This window comes from Lissotriton helveticus, chromosome 7 (assembly GCF_964261635.1).
Source record: "Lissotriton helveticus chromosome 7, aLisHel1.1, whole genome shotgun sequence".
Classification (NCBI taxonomy): domain Eukaryota; kingdom Metazoa; phylum Chordata; class Amphibia; order Caudata; family Salamandridae; genus Lissotriton; species Lissotriton helveticus.
In genome coordinates this window covers 972385321-972404714 of record NC_136068.1, presented here as the reverse complement: position 1 = coordinate 972404714, position 19394 = coordinate 972385321, and the positions used below count along the sequence as shown (strand labels likewise).

General features: G+C 46.4%; 1 protein-coding gene across 1 annotated transcript in view; it reads right to left on the bottom strand.

Annotated features, from left to right (window-relative positions):
* Positions 1-226: 226 nt before the first annotated feature.
* Positions 227-19394, bottom strand: part of LOC144769461 (uncharacterized) — a 31835-nt gene continuing 12667 nt past the window's right edge. The window contains exons 2-3 of the mRNA XM_078653571.1: positions 3481-4998; positions 227-355 (exon numbers count right to left, since the gene is read on the bottom strand). Coding sequence (XP_078509697.1) covers positions 3489-4409 — 921 coding nt within the window. The 5' untranslated portion in view covers positions 4410-4998 and the 3' untranslated portion in view covers positions 227-355; positions 3481-3488. The remainder of the gene's footprint in view (positions 356-3480; positions 4999-19394) is intronic.

Below are 19394 nucleotides of genomic sequence, written 5' to 3'. Positions count from 1 at the left end.
GAAAACTGATTCATTTTCAAGCAGCAAGACTCTGCTGCACCTGAACTGCAACGCCATAAGAGCGCCTGAGAGTCCTAACTGGGGCCATTTCTCTTGGAAATATATATATATATATATATATATATATATGCGTGCCACGAACTCCGTCAAGTCCCGAAGAATCACCCTCAGAACAACAACGAAACCGGACCCACACGGATAGTTTTGCAAAATTTAAAGTTTATTTCATCCTATTGTGCAGAGAACACGCCGCCATGACGCGTTTCGGGACCTCCGCCCCTTGATCACATGACATGGTCCGATTGTACACCCATCACTTTTAAAGTGCTAATACACAGTCAGCTGACACCATGGCCTGTGGAAATAAAAAACAGACTTCAGCCTGGTTCAATAGCACTCATACATTGAGATTTGTCCACTTCTGAACATTTTTGTATGGTCCAAATGCATTACACATTCAACTATGGAATTGAAGATACAAAACATGGCATTTTTCAAAGGAAAGTAGTTCCTTCTTTGTGCTTGTTTCATTCAATGTTCCCACTGCTACACCAACGTCATTTCCATATTAATAAATTGATTAAAATACATCATCAATTAAGACGTTAAGCAATTCATATACATCAGGTTAAAATCGTATAAAAAAAAATATATATATATATACACCATTTTTATATATTGTGCAAATTTGCTGTGTTATGTGCAAATCACGCAAATGGAAACTCCTCGTTAATCTAGTTGGGAACACATAGTATGGACCATTTTATCAAAATTGTGCCCCAGTGGGCATTTCGTGCTACTCATAACCACTGCCTCCACACTGCCATATCATGGGTTCAACAGCTGGTGCACTGAAAAAAAGAACTTTATCACAATAATCATTGTGATAAACAAAACCCTATTCCCCAGTGAAACAATAATTGTTGTTGTTCCCACCACCATAAAACAGAGTTAAAAATAGGAGGACGGCTATCTGCATGTCCGACTCATTTGTATCTCAGTTAGTTTGCAGTAGCTCATAGCCAAGAGGCTCAGACGGTATGAATGATTAGATCCCTAATAAAGACAAGAATGTAAGTCTTCCGTTTGATTCAAACCGTTCGGGGTTTTGGAATTCAACTCCAATATATAGCGGGTTTCTAGAACTCGCAGCTGAGCCTCTCTATCCCCGCCTCTGCGCAGTGGCGGGACCATATCAATGGCAAAGTACTGCAAACATCCTATATCTCCCCCGTGAACAGTGTTGACATGCCTAGCCACAGGGTAAGCCTCATCCTTGTTAGTGACCGCTCTCAGGTGCTGAAGAATGCGCTTGTGAACCTGCAACTTCGTGCTGCCCACGTAGCGCAGGCCACAAGCACATTCCAGCACATAGATGACGAAGTCTGATTTACAGGTGATTTTCTTTTTAATTTCTTTCACCTCATTGTTAAAGGCTGTAGTATAGGTAGTTCTATTCTTGCCTATCTTACATGCCTTGCAGACTGCACATTTGAGAAAGCCCTTGCTCTTCCCTAGCCAGTTGTCATTGGCTATCTCCGGGCTGCTCTTCACTAACATATCACTCATAGATCTGGCTCTACTGTATGTTATAGCCGGTCTATTGGCAAGGGTCCCCCCAATAACCGGATCACCCTTGACTACCTGCCAGTTTTTACGAATGATGTTTAGTATTGCTTTGTGCTGTCTGCTGTATGCTGTTATCAGTCTAGGTTGACCAGACTCCCTCTCCAAAATTAGTGTAGGATCAGCATCCGCTGATTGGCCGTGCCCTGCAGTTAAATTAGCACGCCTCATGGCCCTCTCCACCATTGGTTGCGAATAGCCTCTTTCAATAAACCTTGTGCTGCTGGCTCTCTGTGCTATCTCACAGCTTTCATCTGTGCTGCAGATTCTTCTGATTCTCAGCATCTCCCCGTAGGGGATGCTGCGAATTAGATGTGCTGGGTGGTGGCTGGTGGCGTGTAACACTGTGTTTCCTGCTGTCAATTTGCGATGTAGGTCAGTCACCAACCTACCATTCACAATGCTCACCTCCACATCCAAAAAGGCAACCTTCGTGCTGCTGATCTGGCCCGTGAATTGTAGGTTCAAATTGTTTATATTGATCTCAGTTATGAACCTGGTTGCCCCTTCCTCTGACCCCCTCCAAACAATAAAAAGGTCATCAATGAACCTGTACCAGGCTATGATGTTGTTAGCCATTGTACTCGCAAAGGTTTTTGCTAGGACCTGCTCCTCCCAAAGCCCCATATGCAGACAGGCATAGCTCGGGGAGAAGCAGGCCCCCATGGCAACTCCCCTCAGTTGCTGGAATACCTGTTTTTGGAACAAGAAAAAGTTGCTCTTGAGGCAGATTTCTGTCATCTCACTGACCATGTTATTGTGCTGTAGCATGCATGCAGGTCTACGCTTCAAATAGTGTTTCACCGCCCTCAGACCATCATCATGATTAATGCTGGTGTATAAGGAAGTTACATCTAGCGTTAGTAATAAGTAATCTTCCTTCCACTCCAAGGTTCTGATCTTATCCAGAAAGTCACCAGTATCCCTGATATATGAAGGAAGCATCCTCACATGCTCCTGTAGAAAATGGTCAATATACTTCGAGGCATTCTCAAAAGGACCCTGTCTAGCGGAGATAATGGGCCTCCCTGGTGGTTTGGTCACACTCTTGTGGATCTTTGGGATCATATAAAACACAGGGATCACAGGGTAATTTGATTTGAGAAATTTTTGCTCATCCCCACTTAGTAATCCCATACCCTTCCATGCATACAATCTGGTGTGGAAAGCCTCCCACGCCTGTTTAGCTGTTCGCCAATCGCTCCTACAATAACAATTTCTATCATTCAATTGCAGTAGAGCCTCTTCCATATACATTTGTTTAGGCCACAGGACAATGTTGCCCCCCTTATCTGATTGCTTAATGATCACACTATTCTCCCCCTGTAGCTTCTTCATTAGACTTCCATAGGCATTATTACACTTTTTGCTGTATTTAATGTCTTTTGTCTTAGAAGCCTGATGCAGATCCTTTAAGTCAGAAATCACCAGATTGTTGAAGACTTCTATGTTGTCATACACGGATATGGGGTTAAATGTCGATTTTGGTCTAAAACCTGTGGCCCCTGGGGCATTTGTTGTTAACACCTGTTCCCTCTCGGTGTCCACCAGGGTTCCCCCTTCTATGTTCAAATCGACCAAGTCCACATATAGCTCAACCTCTCCTGCTAAACAGGTACCCATATCCGGATCAGTTCTGATCTTGTCATGCAATGGTTTGCGCATCTTAAGCTTGTTCTGCATGAATAGCTTTCTTAGTTTCAATTTCCTTATGTACTTAAAAAAGTCCATTCTTGTTTGCGCATAATTGAATGTACATGGGGGGCAATAGGTTAAGCCCAATGATAAAGTTTTAACCTCATTGTCAGTTAAACGAACATTTGACAGATTAATCACAGAAAGTCTGTTGCTTACTTGTGCATTCATTTGCGGTTCCAGCGTTTGCGACCCCGACCCTGTGCAGCTGGTTTCTTCTTTCCGGTGTGCTGCTCGCCTTCTCCTCCGCCACTTGCGTTTGAGGTTGCGTTTCTGCCTGTTTTCATGCCAGCGGTGTGTGATCTTAGGGTCTGTCTGCGGTCGTTTCGTAGGCACTCCACCTCCTCTCCCAACGACCGCTTGGTAAACCCCACCGCCTCATTCATATTGCGTTGCTCATTCTCTGATTCACTGCCCGGTATAGAACTTAAGTTTGATTCAGATGTTGACGGGCTTATGTTCCTACTGCTGCTCTGCCCTGCACCTCCTGAGGGAACGCCGGTCGGTACCTTTGGTTGATCGTATTTTTTCGAAAAGGTAAAAATGCGGCCATTCTGGTAATCGAGTTTGTCCCTCTGAAACTTGAAGGTTTTCCTTCTCTTGATTACCTCCTCTTCTTTGGTGAGTCGTTGTGTCATCGTCTCACGCAATCGTTTTTCCTGTTCCGCATCATTCAATTGTTTAATCTGTTCATTTAAATCATTTATTTTCACCCCCAATTTCTCTCCATCGCTCTCCGCATATTTGATCAGGATTTTTAATAATCCGCTCGAGTAGTCCAAGTTACATCCCGCCCACTCGATCAACATTTCTGGGTCCGGGTTCTCGAAGCTGGGGGCTAACAAACTTCTTAAGCCTCGTGGGGCACGACCAACCTCTAAGTAGCGGGACAGTGATTTCTTTTCCCACCACTTCGACTGTTCCGCCCGCATAGCTTTTTCTAATTTTTTAAAAAGTTCTTTCATTGCGTTAGTCCCCGTATTTAATGGTGTCACCAATCCCTTGGGGTCGTTGTCAACAATAGGGGCATTGTCAAACATTCCGATAGCCGCCTCCTCGCGGTTTCTGACCACATCAGCGGCGGCCATGGTCTCTGCACTTCAAATGTTCGTAATTAACGGATGTGTGTATGCACTCGGTTATGTGTAACGAGGATGTGAATAACCCCTCACACAGCGCCGCTTCCTCCTTCAGTCCCGAATACGATTCCCCGCGGCCCCTCACCAAGCCGTTGACTGCTCTTCGCGGCGTCGGCTCTACCACAGCCGTGGGAACCGCCTCGCCTTTCAGTGCAGTCTTTGCTCCAGGGGATTTCCGCTCGTCGGGGGCTGCTGCGGTTGCTCCTACCAGAGCTGTCGAATTTTGCTGGAAACCCGCAAACCTGCTTCCTTCCGCTTTCGCCCAAGTTACTGAAGGGGTCCGGTAAACACCCAGAAGCTGTCGGTGTAATAACGTGCCACGAACTCCGTCAAGTCCCGAAGAATCACCCTCAGAACAACAACGAAACCGGACCCACACGGATAGTTTTGCAAAATTTAAAGTTTATTCCATCCTATTGTGCAGAGAACACGCCGCCATGACGCGTTTCGGGACCTCCGCCCCTTGATCACATGACATGGTCCGATTGTACACCCATCACTTTTAAAGTGCTAATACACAGTCAGCTGACACCATGGCCTGTGGAAATAAAAAACAGACTTCAGCCTGGTTCAATAGCACTCATACATTGAGATTTGTCCACTTCTGAACATTTTTGTATGGTCCAAATGCATTACACATTCAACTATGGAATTGAAGATACAAAACATGGCATTTTTCAAAGGAAAGTAGTTCCTTCTTTGTGCTTGTTTCATTCAATGTTCCCACTGCTACACCAACGTCATTTCCATATTAATAAATTGATTAAAATACATCATCAATTAAGATGTTAAGCAATTCATATACATCAGGTTAAAATCGTATAAAAAAATATATATATATATACACCATTTTTATATATTGTGCAAATTTGCTGTGTTATGTGCAAATCACGCAAATGGAAACTCCTCGTTAATCTAGTTGGGAACACATAGTATGGACCATTTTATCAAAATCTGCTAGGTTTGTGTATTGCATGTCTGGCTTTTGAATGACAGGGGCTGGAGAAGAGCAGTGGCTCCGAAAGGCTGATGAGTCAGGGCTGGGCTGAATAGACCTGGGCTGCATTTAGGGAAAGTACAGATGATGCTCTCTTTATTATGTTTTGAACGAAGTGGAATTGACTCCTTGACAGGGAAGAAGTCAGTTCAGTAAGCTCTGTTTGACAGTCCACAAAGCGTGGCAGGAGCCGTCTTGGAGAGAAGGCAAGAACTATTTTGTTTTATTAAAAGACTCCAAGCAATGCACCCACATGGGATTACTTTGAGAGCACTACAACACCCAGAAAGCCAGGGAGATGGTAACGCCCACAAGGGCAGGTGATGGAATATAAGGTGTGATGCTGGAGATACTGCTATGAGATTAAAACAACAGTAAGCACATTTCGAGTATTGGTGCGTGCGCGCAAGAAAACTGATTCATTTTCAAGCAGCAAGACTCTGCTGCACCTGAACTGCAACGCCATAAGAGCGCCTGAGAGTCCTAACTGGGGCCATTTCTCTTGGAAATATATATATATATATATATATATATATATATATATATATATATTGTGACTCAGGATAAATCACTTCATGGCCTGGTGCCTCAAGCATCCTTGAGCCCCGCACTAGGTTGCTCAAAGTATAACTCTTTGTGTTTGAGATTGATGCTCCTACTTAAATGTTTGTACAGCATTCCCCTGCCACTGCTTAATTTGTGGGTGGTTGAGGGTGGTAGGCATTGATGCTCATTCATTAGAGTTTGGGGCTCATTTTTGAGGCTGTGGCTATTTTTCATCATCAGACTTTGACCCAGAGCAAGAGAGCAAAAGGCAGAAAAGGAAGAGGAAGAGAACTAAAAGCCATGACTGAGTTTAGATTTCACACATGGCTTCTTGGCAGTGCACGCGGAGGGGCCCTACTCCGGATTTAATACGGAGCGCTCAGGTCTGAGAGTACTGTGCTGAGGGGGCCCCCTGCAGCTCAAGGCCCCCCGCACTGCAGGAGATGTGGGCCTGTGTTACGCCCCTGGGTGAAGGAAGGAAGACATTGTTAGCATTGCCCACTGAGGATCAGATGTCCTATGCCCCAATGAAGGAAGCCTTAGTAGCCAGGTATGGATTGACCCCAGAGCTGTACAGACAGAAATTCAGGAATTGTAGGAAGCTGGAGTCCAGTACTTGGGTGAAGTATGTGTCCTACTTTTGCAGAGCATTAGATGGTTGGGTAAAGGGAAGCAAGGTGAATGATTTTCAGGTGCTCTATGATTTGGTTGCATGGGAGCACTTGTCAGATAATTGTTTTCCAGAGCTATGCCAGCACTTGATTGATAGGAATCTGACTGACCCCCTGAAGCTTGCAGAGGAGGCGGACCCCTGGGTCAGCACCAGGGTCCAAAGGGTAGTGTGGGAGACTCGGCCAAAGGTGGGCAGGCTCCCCAGCAGAAGAGTGGGGGGGACAAGAGTAAACAGAAGTAGTTCCAAAAAGGGCTCCAAAGTAATCCCCAAGGGAACCAAGGTAAGGGTTCCCAGCCTCCCCCTGAAAAGAAGCCATGGGCCCAACAGGTAAGCCTGTTCATAGGGATTCCAGGACATGTTATGGTTGTGGTCAGGTGGTCTACTTCCAAGGGGATCCTAGGTGTCCCAAAAAGGTTACCACTGCATCCACTGGTGCACCGCCCCGGCAGATGGCTAGTGTAGCCTTATTGGAGGATTTGGGAGTCCAAGAGGGATGGGGTCCCGCAGAGATGTCCCTGGTCTCCTTAGGAGACAGTGAGATGATCCCAAGAGGTCACCTGCCGGATAACACTAAGAAGTAAAGGCAGTGGGTGAACATCAATGGCCATAGTGTGGAAGCTCTGAGGGACACTGGAGCCAGTGTGACAGCTGTCAGTTGTTGGCTGGTGTCTGAAGAGCAGGTGGTCCCCAACGCATTCTACTCATTAGTTGCCGCTGACAATTCAGAGTGCCTCTGTAAAGTGGCACAGGTTCCCTTTGAGTGTGAGGAGGTCTCAGGTACCTTGAAAGTAGCTGTGAGGCCAGCCATGCCTGTTGACTGTCTGCTAGTTAATGATTTGGAGAGCTCACCTTGGCGAAGGTGGAGCGGAGGTCTCATTTAGAGATGTGTCTGCCTGAGTGGGCATGCGTGACCACTCGGTCAATGGCAGCCGGTAAGGGAATTCAAGAGGACCTGGAGCCTGAAAGAGTGGCCTGGGTGCCTGCCAGGAAGAGAAGAGACAGGGGTCGCGGGAAACCAGGCCCTGAAGTTCCCACGGTCCAGGAGGAGGCAGACCTTGATGGGGATGCTGTGGCGCCTACAGGAGAACAAGTTGCTGAACTGTGGGACCTGCCTGAGCTGACCCTTTGGCCGCAGAAAGGAGGTCCCTCCAGGGAGGAATTCTGTGAGGAGCAGCAGAAATGCCCTACTCGTGTTGGATTGCAGCAACAGGCTGCAAACCAGGCAGCAGGTGATCAGTCTGGATCACAAAGGATATACTGGGAGAATGGTCTCCTGTATAGTGAGCCCAAGGTTACTGAGCCTGGGTCAGCCCGTGTGCTGGTGGTATCCCAGTGCTTCAGAGCCTTCCTACTGGGTATGACTCATGATGTGCCTTTGGCAGGACATTTGGGGCAAGACAACACCTTTGAGAGACTTGTCACCTACTTTTACTGGCCCCAAATGTGTAAGAGTTCTGATACTCATTGTAGGTCTTTCCAGACTTGCCAAGCAAGTGGTAAGAGTGGGAGGAAATGTTAGGGTCCTCTCCAACCTTTCCTTGTGGTCATCACCCCCTTTGAGAGGGTGGGTATTGACATTGTGGGGCCTCTGGAACCCAAGACAGCCATGGGCAACAGGTTCATCCTGGTCTTGGTGGACCATGCCACCTGGAACCCAGAAGCCATACCTCTCCGTACTGTGAGGGGCCCCATGGTGGGCGATGTGTTGATGGGGATTTTCTCCCATGTGGGGTTCCCCAGAAAGGTGGTGTCCGACCGTGATACCAACTTCATATCAAAGTATATGAAGTCCCTGTGGCAGGAGTGCAGTGTTACCTATAATTTCACTACTCCTTCCCACCCCCAAGGTAATGGGCTGTTTGAGAGTTTCAACCGTACCTTAAAGAGCCTGATTATGGGTCTTGGTGAACCCAAAAGGCGTAAGTGTGACGTCCTCGTACCACACCTTCTTTTTGCTTACAGAGAGGTGCCCCAGAAGTCTTTAGGGTTCAGTCTCTTTGAACTGCTGTACGGTCATCCTGTAAGAGGACCTCTGAGTATGGTCAAAGAAGGCTAGGAGAAACCTCCCAGTAAACTTGCCCAGGTTTTATATAGCTACATGCTGGCCTTCAGAAACCAGAGTAAGCACTTCAGACAACTCGCTCAGGTGAATCTGAAAGCCAACCAGGAGGAGATGAAACATTGGTATGATCAGAATGCCACTCTGATTGAGTTTCAGCCTGGACAGAAAGTGTGGGTCATGGCTCAAGTGGAGCCTTGTGCGTGCCAGGATGATTGGACCGGCCCCTTTGAGGTGGTGGGGCGCAAGAGCAATGTCACCTACTTGGTAGACTTGTAGTCTCCAAGGAACCTTTTGTGGGTCCTGCATGTGAACCGCCTGAAGCCCCACATGGAGAGGTCCGAAGTGGGCATGCTCCTAGCAACAGATGCTGGAATGGAAGAGGAGACTGAGCCTCTTCCTGACCTCCTGTCTACCAAGGAGCACGATTGGTCAGTGGATGGTGTATCACTCTCCCCCGCCCTGACTCCTGAACATCATAATGTCTGTCACCAACTGTTGGGACAGTTTGCTGCTCTGTTGTCCCTGACCCCTGGTATCACTCAGTGGTGTGTCCATGATGTGGACACTGGGGACAGTCCTCCTGTGAAGCACAAAATTTACAGAGTGACTCACAGGGTCAAGGCTTGCATCAAGGAGGAAGTCTCCAAGATGTTAGCACTAGGGGTGATTGAGCCCTCAAACAGCCTTTGGGCCAGCCCAGTGGTCTTGGTCCCAAAGGCTGCCGCACCCTGTGCCACCCCAGGACTCCGGTTCTGTGTGAACTACCAAGGGCTCAATTCGGTCACCACGACTGACGCACACCCCATCCCCAGAGCTGATGAGCTCCTCGATCAGTTAGGAGCTGCCCGGTACCTCAGTACATTTGATTTAATGTCCGGGTACTGGCCTTAACTGATGGGGCAAAGGAGAGGTCAGTATTCTCAATGCCAGAGGGCACTTTCAATTCTGGGTAATGCCCTTTGGGTTGAAGATTGCCCCTGCCACCTTTCAGAGGTTGTTCAACCAGGTGTTGGCTGGACTGGAGGATTTCAGTGCCGCCCACCTGGATGAAATCGCAGTGTTCAATGCCACTTGGGAGGAACATCTGCACCACCTCTGGGAAATGTTGAAGGCTCTGAAGAGGACAGGCCTCATATCAAGGCGAGTAAGTGCCAGATCGGACAGGGTTCCATGGTGTGCTTGGGACACCAGGTGTAAAGCGGACAGGTGGCACCCCGACAGCCCAAGATTGATACAATTCTGGCTTGGGAGCCCCCCAAGACCCAGACAGAGGTGAGAGCCTTTTTAGGACTCACCGTGTATTAAAGGAGATTTGTCAAGGTTTATGGTTCCAATATTGCCCCCTTGACAGAGCTGACTTCCAGGAAGCAGCCCAGGAAGGTGAACTGGACTGACGCCTCCCAGAAGGCTTTTATTGCCCTAAAATCTTCCATGTGCACGGTGCCCCTGCTTCAGGCGCTCAACTTCTCAAAGGAATTCATTGTGCAGACAGATGCTTCAGAGCATGGTGTGGGAGCAGTGCTCTCACAGCTAAATAAGGAGGGCCTAGACGAACCTGTTGCCTTCGTTAGTAGGTTACTTCCACGGGAACAGAGGTGGAGTGTGATTGAGCGTGAGGCATTTGCTGTGAAGCTGAGACCATACTTGTTTGGGACTCACTTCCGGGTTCAGATAGGCCACAGGCCCCCCAGATGGTTGATGCAAATGAGGGGTGGGAATCCAAAGATGTTGAGGTGGGCCATTTCCCTACAGGGTATGGACTTCACGGTGGAACACCGCCCTGGTACAGAACACACCAATGCTGACGGTCTGTCCAGATTTTTCTGCCTTAGTGAAGAGAACTCCCAAGAGGGTGAGTAGTTCTCCCCACATTTCAGCTGGAGGGCACACATGTTAGACCTGACATCATTGGTGTTGGTCTGCCTTCCATTTTTTGCTGTTGCCGCCTGTGTTTTTGCTGTATGTTGGACTCCGTTTTGCTGGTCTAGATGCTTTGGGCACTTTGCCACTGCTGTTCAGTGCCAAAGTGCAAGTGCTACCTTTATAAATTGTTGTTACGGATTAGTGATCCCATGATTGGCATGTCTGATTTACTTTTCAGACCCTAGCAGAGTGCACTGTGTGTGCCCAGGGCCTGTAAATCAAATGCTGCTAGTGGGCTGAAGCACTGATTGTGCCACCCACAGAGGCAGCCTGTAAAACGTAACAATGGCCTGCCATTGCAGAGCCTGTGTGCAGTCTGGAACTGCCATGTCGACTTGGCAAGTGCACACACTTACCAGTCCCTAAGCCTTCCCTTCTCTACATGTTAGTCACCCCTAAGGTAGGCCCAAGGTACCCCAGGGTGCAATGTATGTAAACGGTAGGACATGCTCTGGTGTGTGTGGCATGTTCTGATAGTGAATTACTGCCAAATCTGTTTTTCATTATTGCAAGGCTACCTGTTCCCATAGGACAGAATGGGGAGTTTGTTTATAACATCTTATAAACATAACTGGCCCTAGGAACAGGGTAGAAAAATAAAGTGTAGTATGCCTGAACTCAGAATGTTAGAATGCATATTTTAGTGAGGGTGATTTTTACATTCTGTGTTTGAAAATACCACTATTAGAAAGTAGGTATTTTCTTGCCTAACCATCCAGTGTGCCTCTGCTAGGTTTGTGTATTGCATGTCTGGCTTTTGGATGACAGGTGCTGGAGAGGGGCAGAGGCTCCAGAAGTCAGATAAGTCAGGGCTGGGCTTAATAGAACTTGGCTGCATTTAGAGTAAGAGGAGGAGATTTCCTTCACCTGAATGGGCCTTGTCTGCCTTCAACAATGCTGTCTGCACCTCCTGCCAGGAAGCTGCACCAGTGAGGACAGAATTGGTTTTGGCTGTCCACAGACAATCCCTGCCTTCAGAGAACAAAGGACTATTGTTGTTTGGTCTTGTTTTTGATTTAGATAAAGATTACTTATTTTTCTAAACTGGTGTGGTGTCCATTTGTGGTGTTTTCACTGTATTACTGTATGTGTTCACAAATGCTTTACACACTGCCCCTGAGATAAGCCTGTCTGCTCGTGCCAAGCTACCAAGGGGGGTGAGCAGGGGTTATTTTAGAAGTGTATCCCCCTTACCATGACTAGAAGCAAGGGTCCCTATTTGGACAAAGATATCTACCGCTGCCAACTAGAGACCCCCATTTCTAGCACAATTCAATAGGTCTCGCATTTATATACATGCCAATAGCTCAAGTTCTTGTAAATGCGAGACCTATTGCATTGCAAATGCTAGTTTGATAAGGGTTGAGGTTTATCATATGTGGGGCCTGTTTGATCTCAGATTTCTGATTTGGTTGTTTGACCTGAGTTTCAATTATTAAAAGATTGCTCACATTCCAATAATTGTCCTACAGGCAATGCAAAGGGCTATGAAGGATATGAATGAATGAAAGAAATGGGTATTCTTCTATAGCGCATGACTATTTAAATGAGGTCCCAATGCTCTAGGCAGCTAGAGATGGAAAGAAAAAGAGAGCCGCAGAAGTCTTACAATAACTAAAGTTTTAATAAGAATATTTTCAGCTCTTTCTTAAGTTCTAATTCCTCTGTAATGGACCTCCTATGTCCAGGCAACTAATCCTGTCAACCGGCTGATTTGACAGTGAAATAGGAGCCTCCTCTGCTTTGTTTTTTTAAAAGGGGAATAATGATTACGCCTGCATTACTGGAACGCAGGGACCTCCCTGGTCTGTATCCCTTAATCCTCTCATTTAGATACATAGGCCCTTTGTTATGCAAAGCTTGATGCGTCAAAGTCAATGTCTTGTACATTATGCGTTGTCAAACTGGCAGTCAGTGCAATCTCTCCTGAAATAAGCACACCAATGTGGATTTGGGTAGTTTATAAAGTATGCAATCTGCCATGTTCTGCATAACTTGTAACCACTGGATCAGATATTCCAGAAGACCCAAGTACAAAACGTTGGTGTAGTCCAGTCTAGAGAGAATTTGTGTGCTGACCACCGTGCCATGTGCATCATGCAGAAGAAAGTTAAGAACCTTCTTCCGCATGTGGAAAATCTAGAAGCACGACTTCACAACTGCTGCCACCTAGGCACTGAATGAAAGTTGAGAATTGAACATAACGGCCAGATTTCTAGCCACTGCTCGGTTGGGGGGGGGGGGGGGGATACTGTAAAGCCATGCTCCTGCCCATCCTGGAAGGGGATTCATTTCAAACAATAAAATTTTAGTTTTGTCAGGGTAGCACTGCAATTTATTGGTTTTCAGCCAATCAAGCAGTGCTACCATGCAACATGCAGATTCATCCTGTGCATCTGCAGTATCCTCAACATATGTGAGCAGGAGCTGCTTATCATCTGCGTATGAAATTACTTTGATGTCAAAGGATTTAACCAAATATGCCAAGGGTGTAATGTAAATGTTGAAGAATGTGGGATTAAGGGAGGAGTCTTGCGGCACTCCCCACTTCAACATCTCTGCTCCAGAGGTATACGTCTTCATCCAGACTACCTGCTCTCATCCCTCAAGAAAAGAACCAAGCCAGCTTAAGGCTGAGTATGTAATCCCAAGGTGTTCTAACAGGTACAGCAAGATGTTATGATCTCCTGTATCACATGTGGCTGACAGGTCCAACAACACCAGAGCATTATTAAGGCCAGAGCCCAAACTGGTCTTAATAGATTCTGAAACCTCTAATAATGTTGTCTCTGTGCTGTGGCATGCTCTACATCCTGATTGGAAGGGATGGAGCACATTTTTCTGAGCCAGAAAGATGGTAAGTTGTTGGTTCACCAGCTTTTCCAAGACCTTTGATGCAGCTGGGAGCAGAGAGACTGATCTGAAGTTTACCAACAATTCAGGGTCGGTATTACCCTTTTTGAACAAAGGAATCACATTAGCTCTCTTCCAATCATCTTGCATGATGCTTGAATGGAGGGAGATAGCAAATACCTCCAAATATATCGGTGCTATAATATCCGAGATGGACTACAGGATATGAGTTGGTACAAGATAGTTTCGGGACCCTGATTTACATTTCGCAAATGAAGCTGTCACTTCTTCCAAAGACATGACCTCAAAGAACAACAATTTAGATTTCATTATGACTGGTAACCAGTGAGGAACCCTGAGAGCTGGAGTAATATGTCCCTATCTCTTTAAGATACTGACTTGTCTGGCTGCTGTATTCTGGTCTCTTTGTAGCTGGCCTATTCGTTTTGAGAGAGTATAATGTAGAGTCCATTTGCGTGGTCCAGATTAAATATCAATAGAACCAGAAATGCCTATAATCAGTGTTAAATACTTATGTAGGGGAAGATAAGTCAGAGTATTATTGCATATAAAGTACATCTTGTTACTTTGTTTATTTGGAATCCAAATGGGGGATTAAGTCCATGATCACATCATGCTGTTTGACTTCACTTGGAATCATCCATGGCTGCCCCATTTCAAGAGGCAGCGTAAAAGTAAGGTTATGATTTTGTCAGAATCGATGGTTGGGTATTTCTATTTTTGAGGAGTTAAGTTTGGGATGATTCTCTGATGTCCATTGTTCCACATACATTAAATATTCACCAAGTCCCAACATGATGGCTTTGGGAGGTTGTTCTAGTTTTACAATCATCAGCAGAGTCAACCGTTAATGTCCTAGACTGTAGAGGCTGTTCTTTATCAACGTTTTCCAGACACTTGCCCCAAAGATGCCTCATCATGAAATGGATAATGTGTGTGCCGGAGGATACCCCTTAAGTTCTTGCTGACCTAGCTGTTGCATGCAAATACATAAAAGAGGAGATCATGGCAGAAGGTCATCCCTGCCAAGAGCTCCTCTTTTGTGGCTCACATCCTAGGAAACCTAAGGTTGCTGGACGTCCCTCATCCATTAAATGTTTTCAGCTCCTGATCCACCCATCGATGATGCCCTCAGAAGGTCTGTTTGATATCCAGGAATTCCTTAAAGCCCAGTATCCAACTTTGGATCCTTAAGAAATGTCTGATTCAGAGAAGTGATGGTACCTAGACTTTAGCAAAAGCTCTCTTCTCTTCTGCTGTCATAAAAATGTATTCTTCATCAGATAGTATTGCTGGCCACACAAATGTGACATATGAGAAGACTTTGCCTCAGAAGCTAAAAATAAATAAGAAGAAGCTCCTATGTGCCAAACTCTCCCTTCTAGAGGCACCCCAGCCTTTGAAGTACAGACTGGATTTTACCTATTGGAGCAGTACCACACATGGATTGCATGTGGCTTGTCTCTGTCTGGAGTGGCAAAGTGGCCGTAAAAAAACCAATGGATTGGAATGTGGCCCAAGTAGTTACCAGTGGTTGATATTACTTAAAGCATTTCACCCATCATGTTTCGCTAAGAATGTTCATTATTCATGAAAGTATAGGTTAAAAAGGAAAACACCATAGCATAGCACCCTGTTCCCAAACATTGCGATTTTGGTTTTTTAACTCTGTATTTGTGGCAAATGTCTTCCATTTTAAGCTTTGTGAAACTCATTTCTTTCACCTACTTTCACAAAATCTTGGGTTCCAGAGTAGTGTGCTACTTGCCCTAAAGTGCTTCAACTCCTGTTCAGGGGTAATAAGCACTACATAAATATAGTTAAATTATGCCTATTCTGCCATGCCCCCTGGATATGAGAAACATACAACTTTTGATATCAATCTTGAGGTGGCAGTCAATGCTTGAAAGAGGATAAAGGGTGGTAGTGCTTGCTTGCATTAATATTCTGATTAGGGCACAACTTGTCTGACTAAAAGACGATAGTCCTGCTGAGCACTGCTGGTGCCATTCCTTCAGTGTCTCATAATGTCCTAAGGAACCTATGCCTACGATTATAAAAATGAGGTACAAATCCAAGAATTCAAAGATTAGAAGGCTAAAAATACTTGGAAAAGCTGAAGATACCACACATGAATTTAGTGTAATGAGTCATCTTTATGAATTCTCAATATCAGTTTGGGAGGCATCTCTCTAATAATGATGTGCAACGCTTATGTGAGTTTCTTTTTAAGGTCTCACCTAGGCAGAGCATGCGCTTTCTCTCAGGAGATGCTGTATCTGCTGTATGGGCTTTCAGCACACCCATCCATATTCATTCATTCTTTCATGTGCCTTTTGAAATTCCTTCATTTATGTTGGTGAATAGTTTACATTTGTCCTCCGTTTTGCGGTTTTGGTCACGCCCTGGAGACTGGCCCTGTTACATGGATTGTTTCACTATCTGCCATATATGTGAGCTTCGTTGCACTACTTTTTCTTTTGCCTCGACTTGTTTGACTTTCCAAACGCACTCAGCCAAAAGCTGCAAATCATATCCTTTTCTTGTTTTACACTGTCTTTAGTTTCACAAACACTTTCTCTGCCAGAGGTTATGTTATTTTCCATCCTATAATATTTTTGGTTTCATTAGCTCAAATGTCCAAACCTTAAATAATATACTTACATAATGGAAGTGTAGTTTAGGAAGACGGTCGCCAGTAGGATCAACCCATTTACCTTGTGGTTTTGACAGCGTGATTACTTGGATACGATTAAAGAGGTAAACATGCTGTTAATGCCCCATTTTATGAAAATGGAAGCAGCTTTAAAATTCATGCTTTCAACTTTTGATGCTTTCTTTTAGTTTTCAATCATTGATGAAAAAAAAACAATATCAAGGGATGCCTCCTCATACTCTCCAAACGCGGCATGTAATATGAGGTTACTTAACAATATATCCTGCAAGTAGACAGTGCAACCCCACCTCCGCCTCAGCGCAGCACTACCTCCGCATCAGCACAGCACCACTTCAACACCAGTCATTGTCACTCAGCACCACTTTAGCAGCACTACCGCAGCACCACCAGTGCATCACTCAGTAGCACCTGAGCATCAGCACAGCACAACCTCAACATTACTCAGCCCCAGTACAGCACCACCTCAACACCAGCACACCACCTCAGCACCACCTCTGTACCAATGCAGCACTATCTCACTATCAGTGCAGCACTACCTCAGCATCCGTGCAGATCCACGACCTCAGCATCAGCGCAGCACCCGCATTGCATCCCTCAGCGCTACTACAGCATCAATCAGCACCAGTGCAGCATCTCCTCAGCATCACTCAACATCACCACAGCACCATCTCTGCATCAGCACAGCACCACCTCTGCATCAGTGCACCACCACCAGCACAGCACCAACTCAGCACCAGTGCACCCCACCACAGCATCAGCGCAGCACCACCTCAGCACCAGCACAGCATCAGCACAGCGCCATCTCAGCATCAGCGCAGCACCACCTCAGCATCAGCACAGCGCCATCTCAGCATCAGCACAGAGCCACCTCAGCATCCCTCAGCACCACCTCAGTATAGTAATACTGGATTATTTCACTATTTGCCATGTATGTGAGCTTCGTTGCACTACTTTTTCTACCCGAGCACCACCACAGCACCACCTCAGCATCGGCACAGCACCATGTCAGTATCAGCACAGTACCCACCTCCTCATCAGGGCACCACCACCAGTGCAGCATCACTCAGTACCACCTCAGTATTTCTCAGCATCACCTGACCTCCACCACAGCACCACCTCGGCATCAGCACAGCACCATCTCAGTATCAACACAGCACTACCTCCTCCAGTGCAGCACCAACTCAGCATCAGAGCAGCACCACCTCAACATCAGTGCACCATCTCAACATCAGCACAGCACCACCTCCGGATCAGTGCACCACCACCAGTGCAGCCCCACGTCAGCTCCAGCACAGCTCCACCTCAGCAGCAATTCAGCACCAATGCAGCACCACTTGAGCATCAGCAGAGCACCACCAAGCATCAGTGCAGCATCACCTCACCACTGCACCACCTGAGCACCAGAGCAGCACCACCACCTCAGCATGACTCAGCACCACAGCATCACTCAGCACCACCTCAGCATCACTCAGCGCCACCTCAGTGTCACTCAGCATCACCTGAGCATCACCTCCGCACCAGCATTCCACCACCTCATAACTGACTCAGCATCACTCGGCACCACTTGAGTATCATTCACCACCACCATCACCTCCACATCAGCACACCACCACCTCAGCATCAATCAGCACCACCTCAGTCTGCCCTCGGAATGTAATATCTGTTGACTCTCCCCTAGTGGCTGTCTGCTGCTTGTGTTGTAATTCAGGTACTATTTCCCAACCTCAACCCTCCCGTTGTTTATGTTCCCTCCATAACAAAAAAAAAAAGCTGTAACAAACAAGCTTTAGAACACTCAGGGCGAAGTTGCCAGCATTGCAAGGATAAAAAACTAGAAGACATTGCCTAGTCTGTCTTCGCGTCACACGGGAGTCAGAATTTCCACAAGAGCAATGTGAGGCAGGACGCGACAAAATGCCTAACCGATGAATCTGATGACTACAAAGCTTCGTGCACTTGTTGAGCCGCTCGGCGCCACTTCTCAACAAAGGGAACAAGCATTCTGCTGACTTTCTGCTGAAAACGAGGAAAGTGATGCTGTCCGCCATTTTGCAGACGCGGGCTCCGATCCACTTGAGGTTGCTCTAAACCTCCTACGCTCCTCACTGATCCCGCCACATTCCTTGATGCCAACAAGGTGAGCAAACTCTAAACCGGGAACGCGACGCCTGCTCTCTACCCGGAGACTTTTTAAAAACGAGTGGTAGATCCCTTACAGTGTTCTCGAGGCGCCAGACCCCAAAATGGAACGAGGTGCCTCATGCCCTAACTTCGCTCCCTGCGCCCTAATACAGCCGATGTGCCAATCTCTGAGCCAGTTTCACCTACCTCCTACATGCTGCTCCATAAGCTGCTACCTGGAGCCTGCCAGAGCTACCAAGTCTGCCTCTTGCCGCCTGACCTTAAAATGGCGGAAACTGGACATTGCTTCATCTAACACAAAACTCGAGCATGCTTGATCACCATTCCTTAGGGCCCCCAAAACCAACATAGAAACCCAACGCCAGTAACCCTTAGATAGACAGGGTACAGGGAGCCGGTACTACTATTGTGTACTTATTAGCGCTACCAAAACGACTCTTGGTTCACACCGCAGAGAGGAGCAGAGAGGAGCCCAGATGCTTGGAACACGTCCCTCCGGGTAATGATTGGTGCCAACACTGTAGAAAACCAGTTCAAGTAATGCGCATTAAGTAAGTAAAGTGGATACTCATCCTCTGATATCACGGTAATGCACTGAATTCAGATACAGGGTGTACGCTCTAATACTAAAAGATCTAAAAGATCTGCGTCAAGACTACAGTTTCAGTATCAAGGAACCCTGTTCGATACGGATCTTAGCAGCACTGCTTAGCCGATAAGACCCTGCAGACATCGCCCAACATATCACCACAGGCACCTAGTAGCTACTCGTCGCATGCTGCCAGTACTCCGCTTACACTATTAACCTCTGATCTCTCAGTCTCGCCCAATCGGTTTAGTGCTCCGGCCCAGAACCAATAATGGCGGAAAGGGAATCCAAAAACAACAAGCATTGGAAATGCAATAGGTCTCGCACCATTAGAGTTAGTGCTTTTAGAATTGTTTATGGTTTTTTTTTGTAAATGTTTAGCATTTTTGTTTCCTGTAGCCAATGCTAAAGAATTACAAAAAAAAAAAGCCATAAATATTTATAAAAGCTG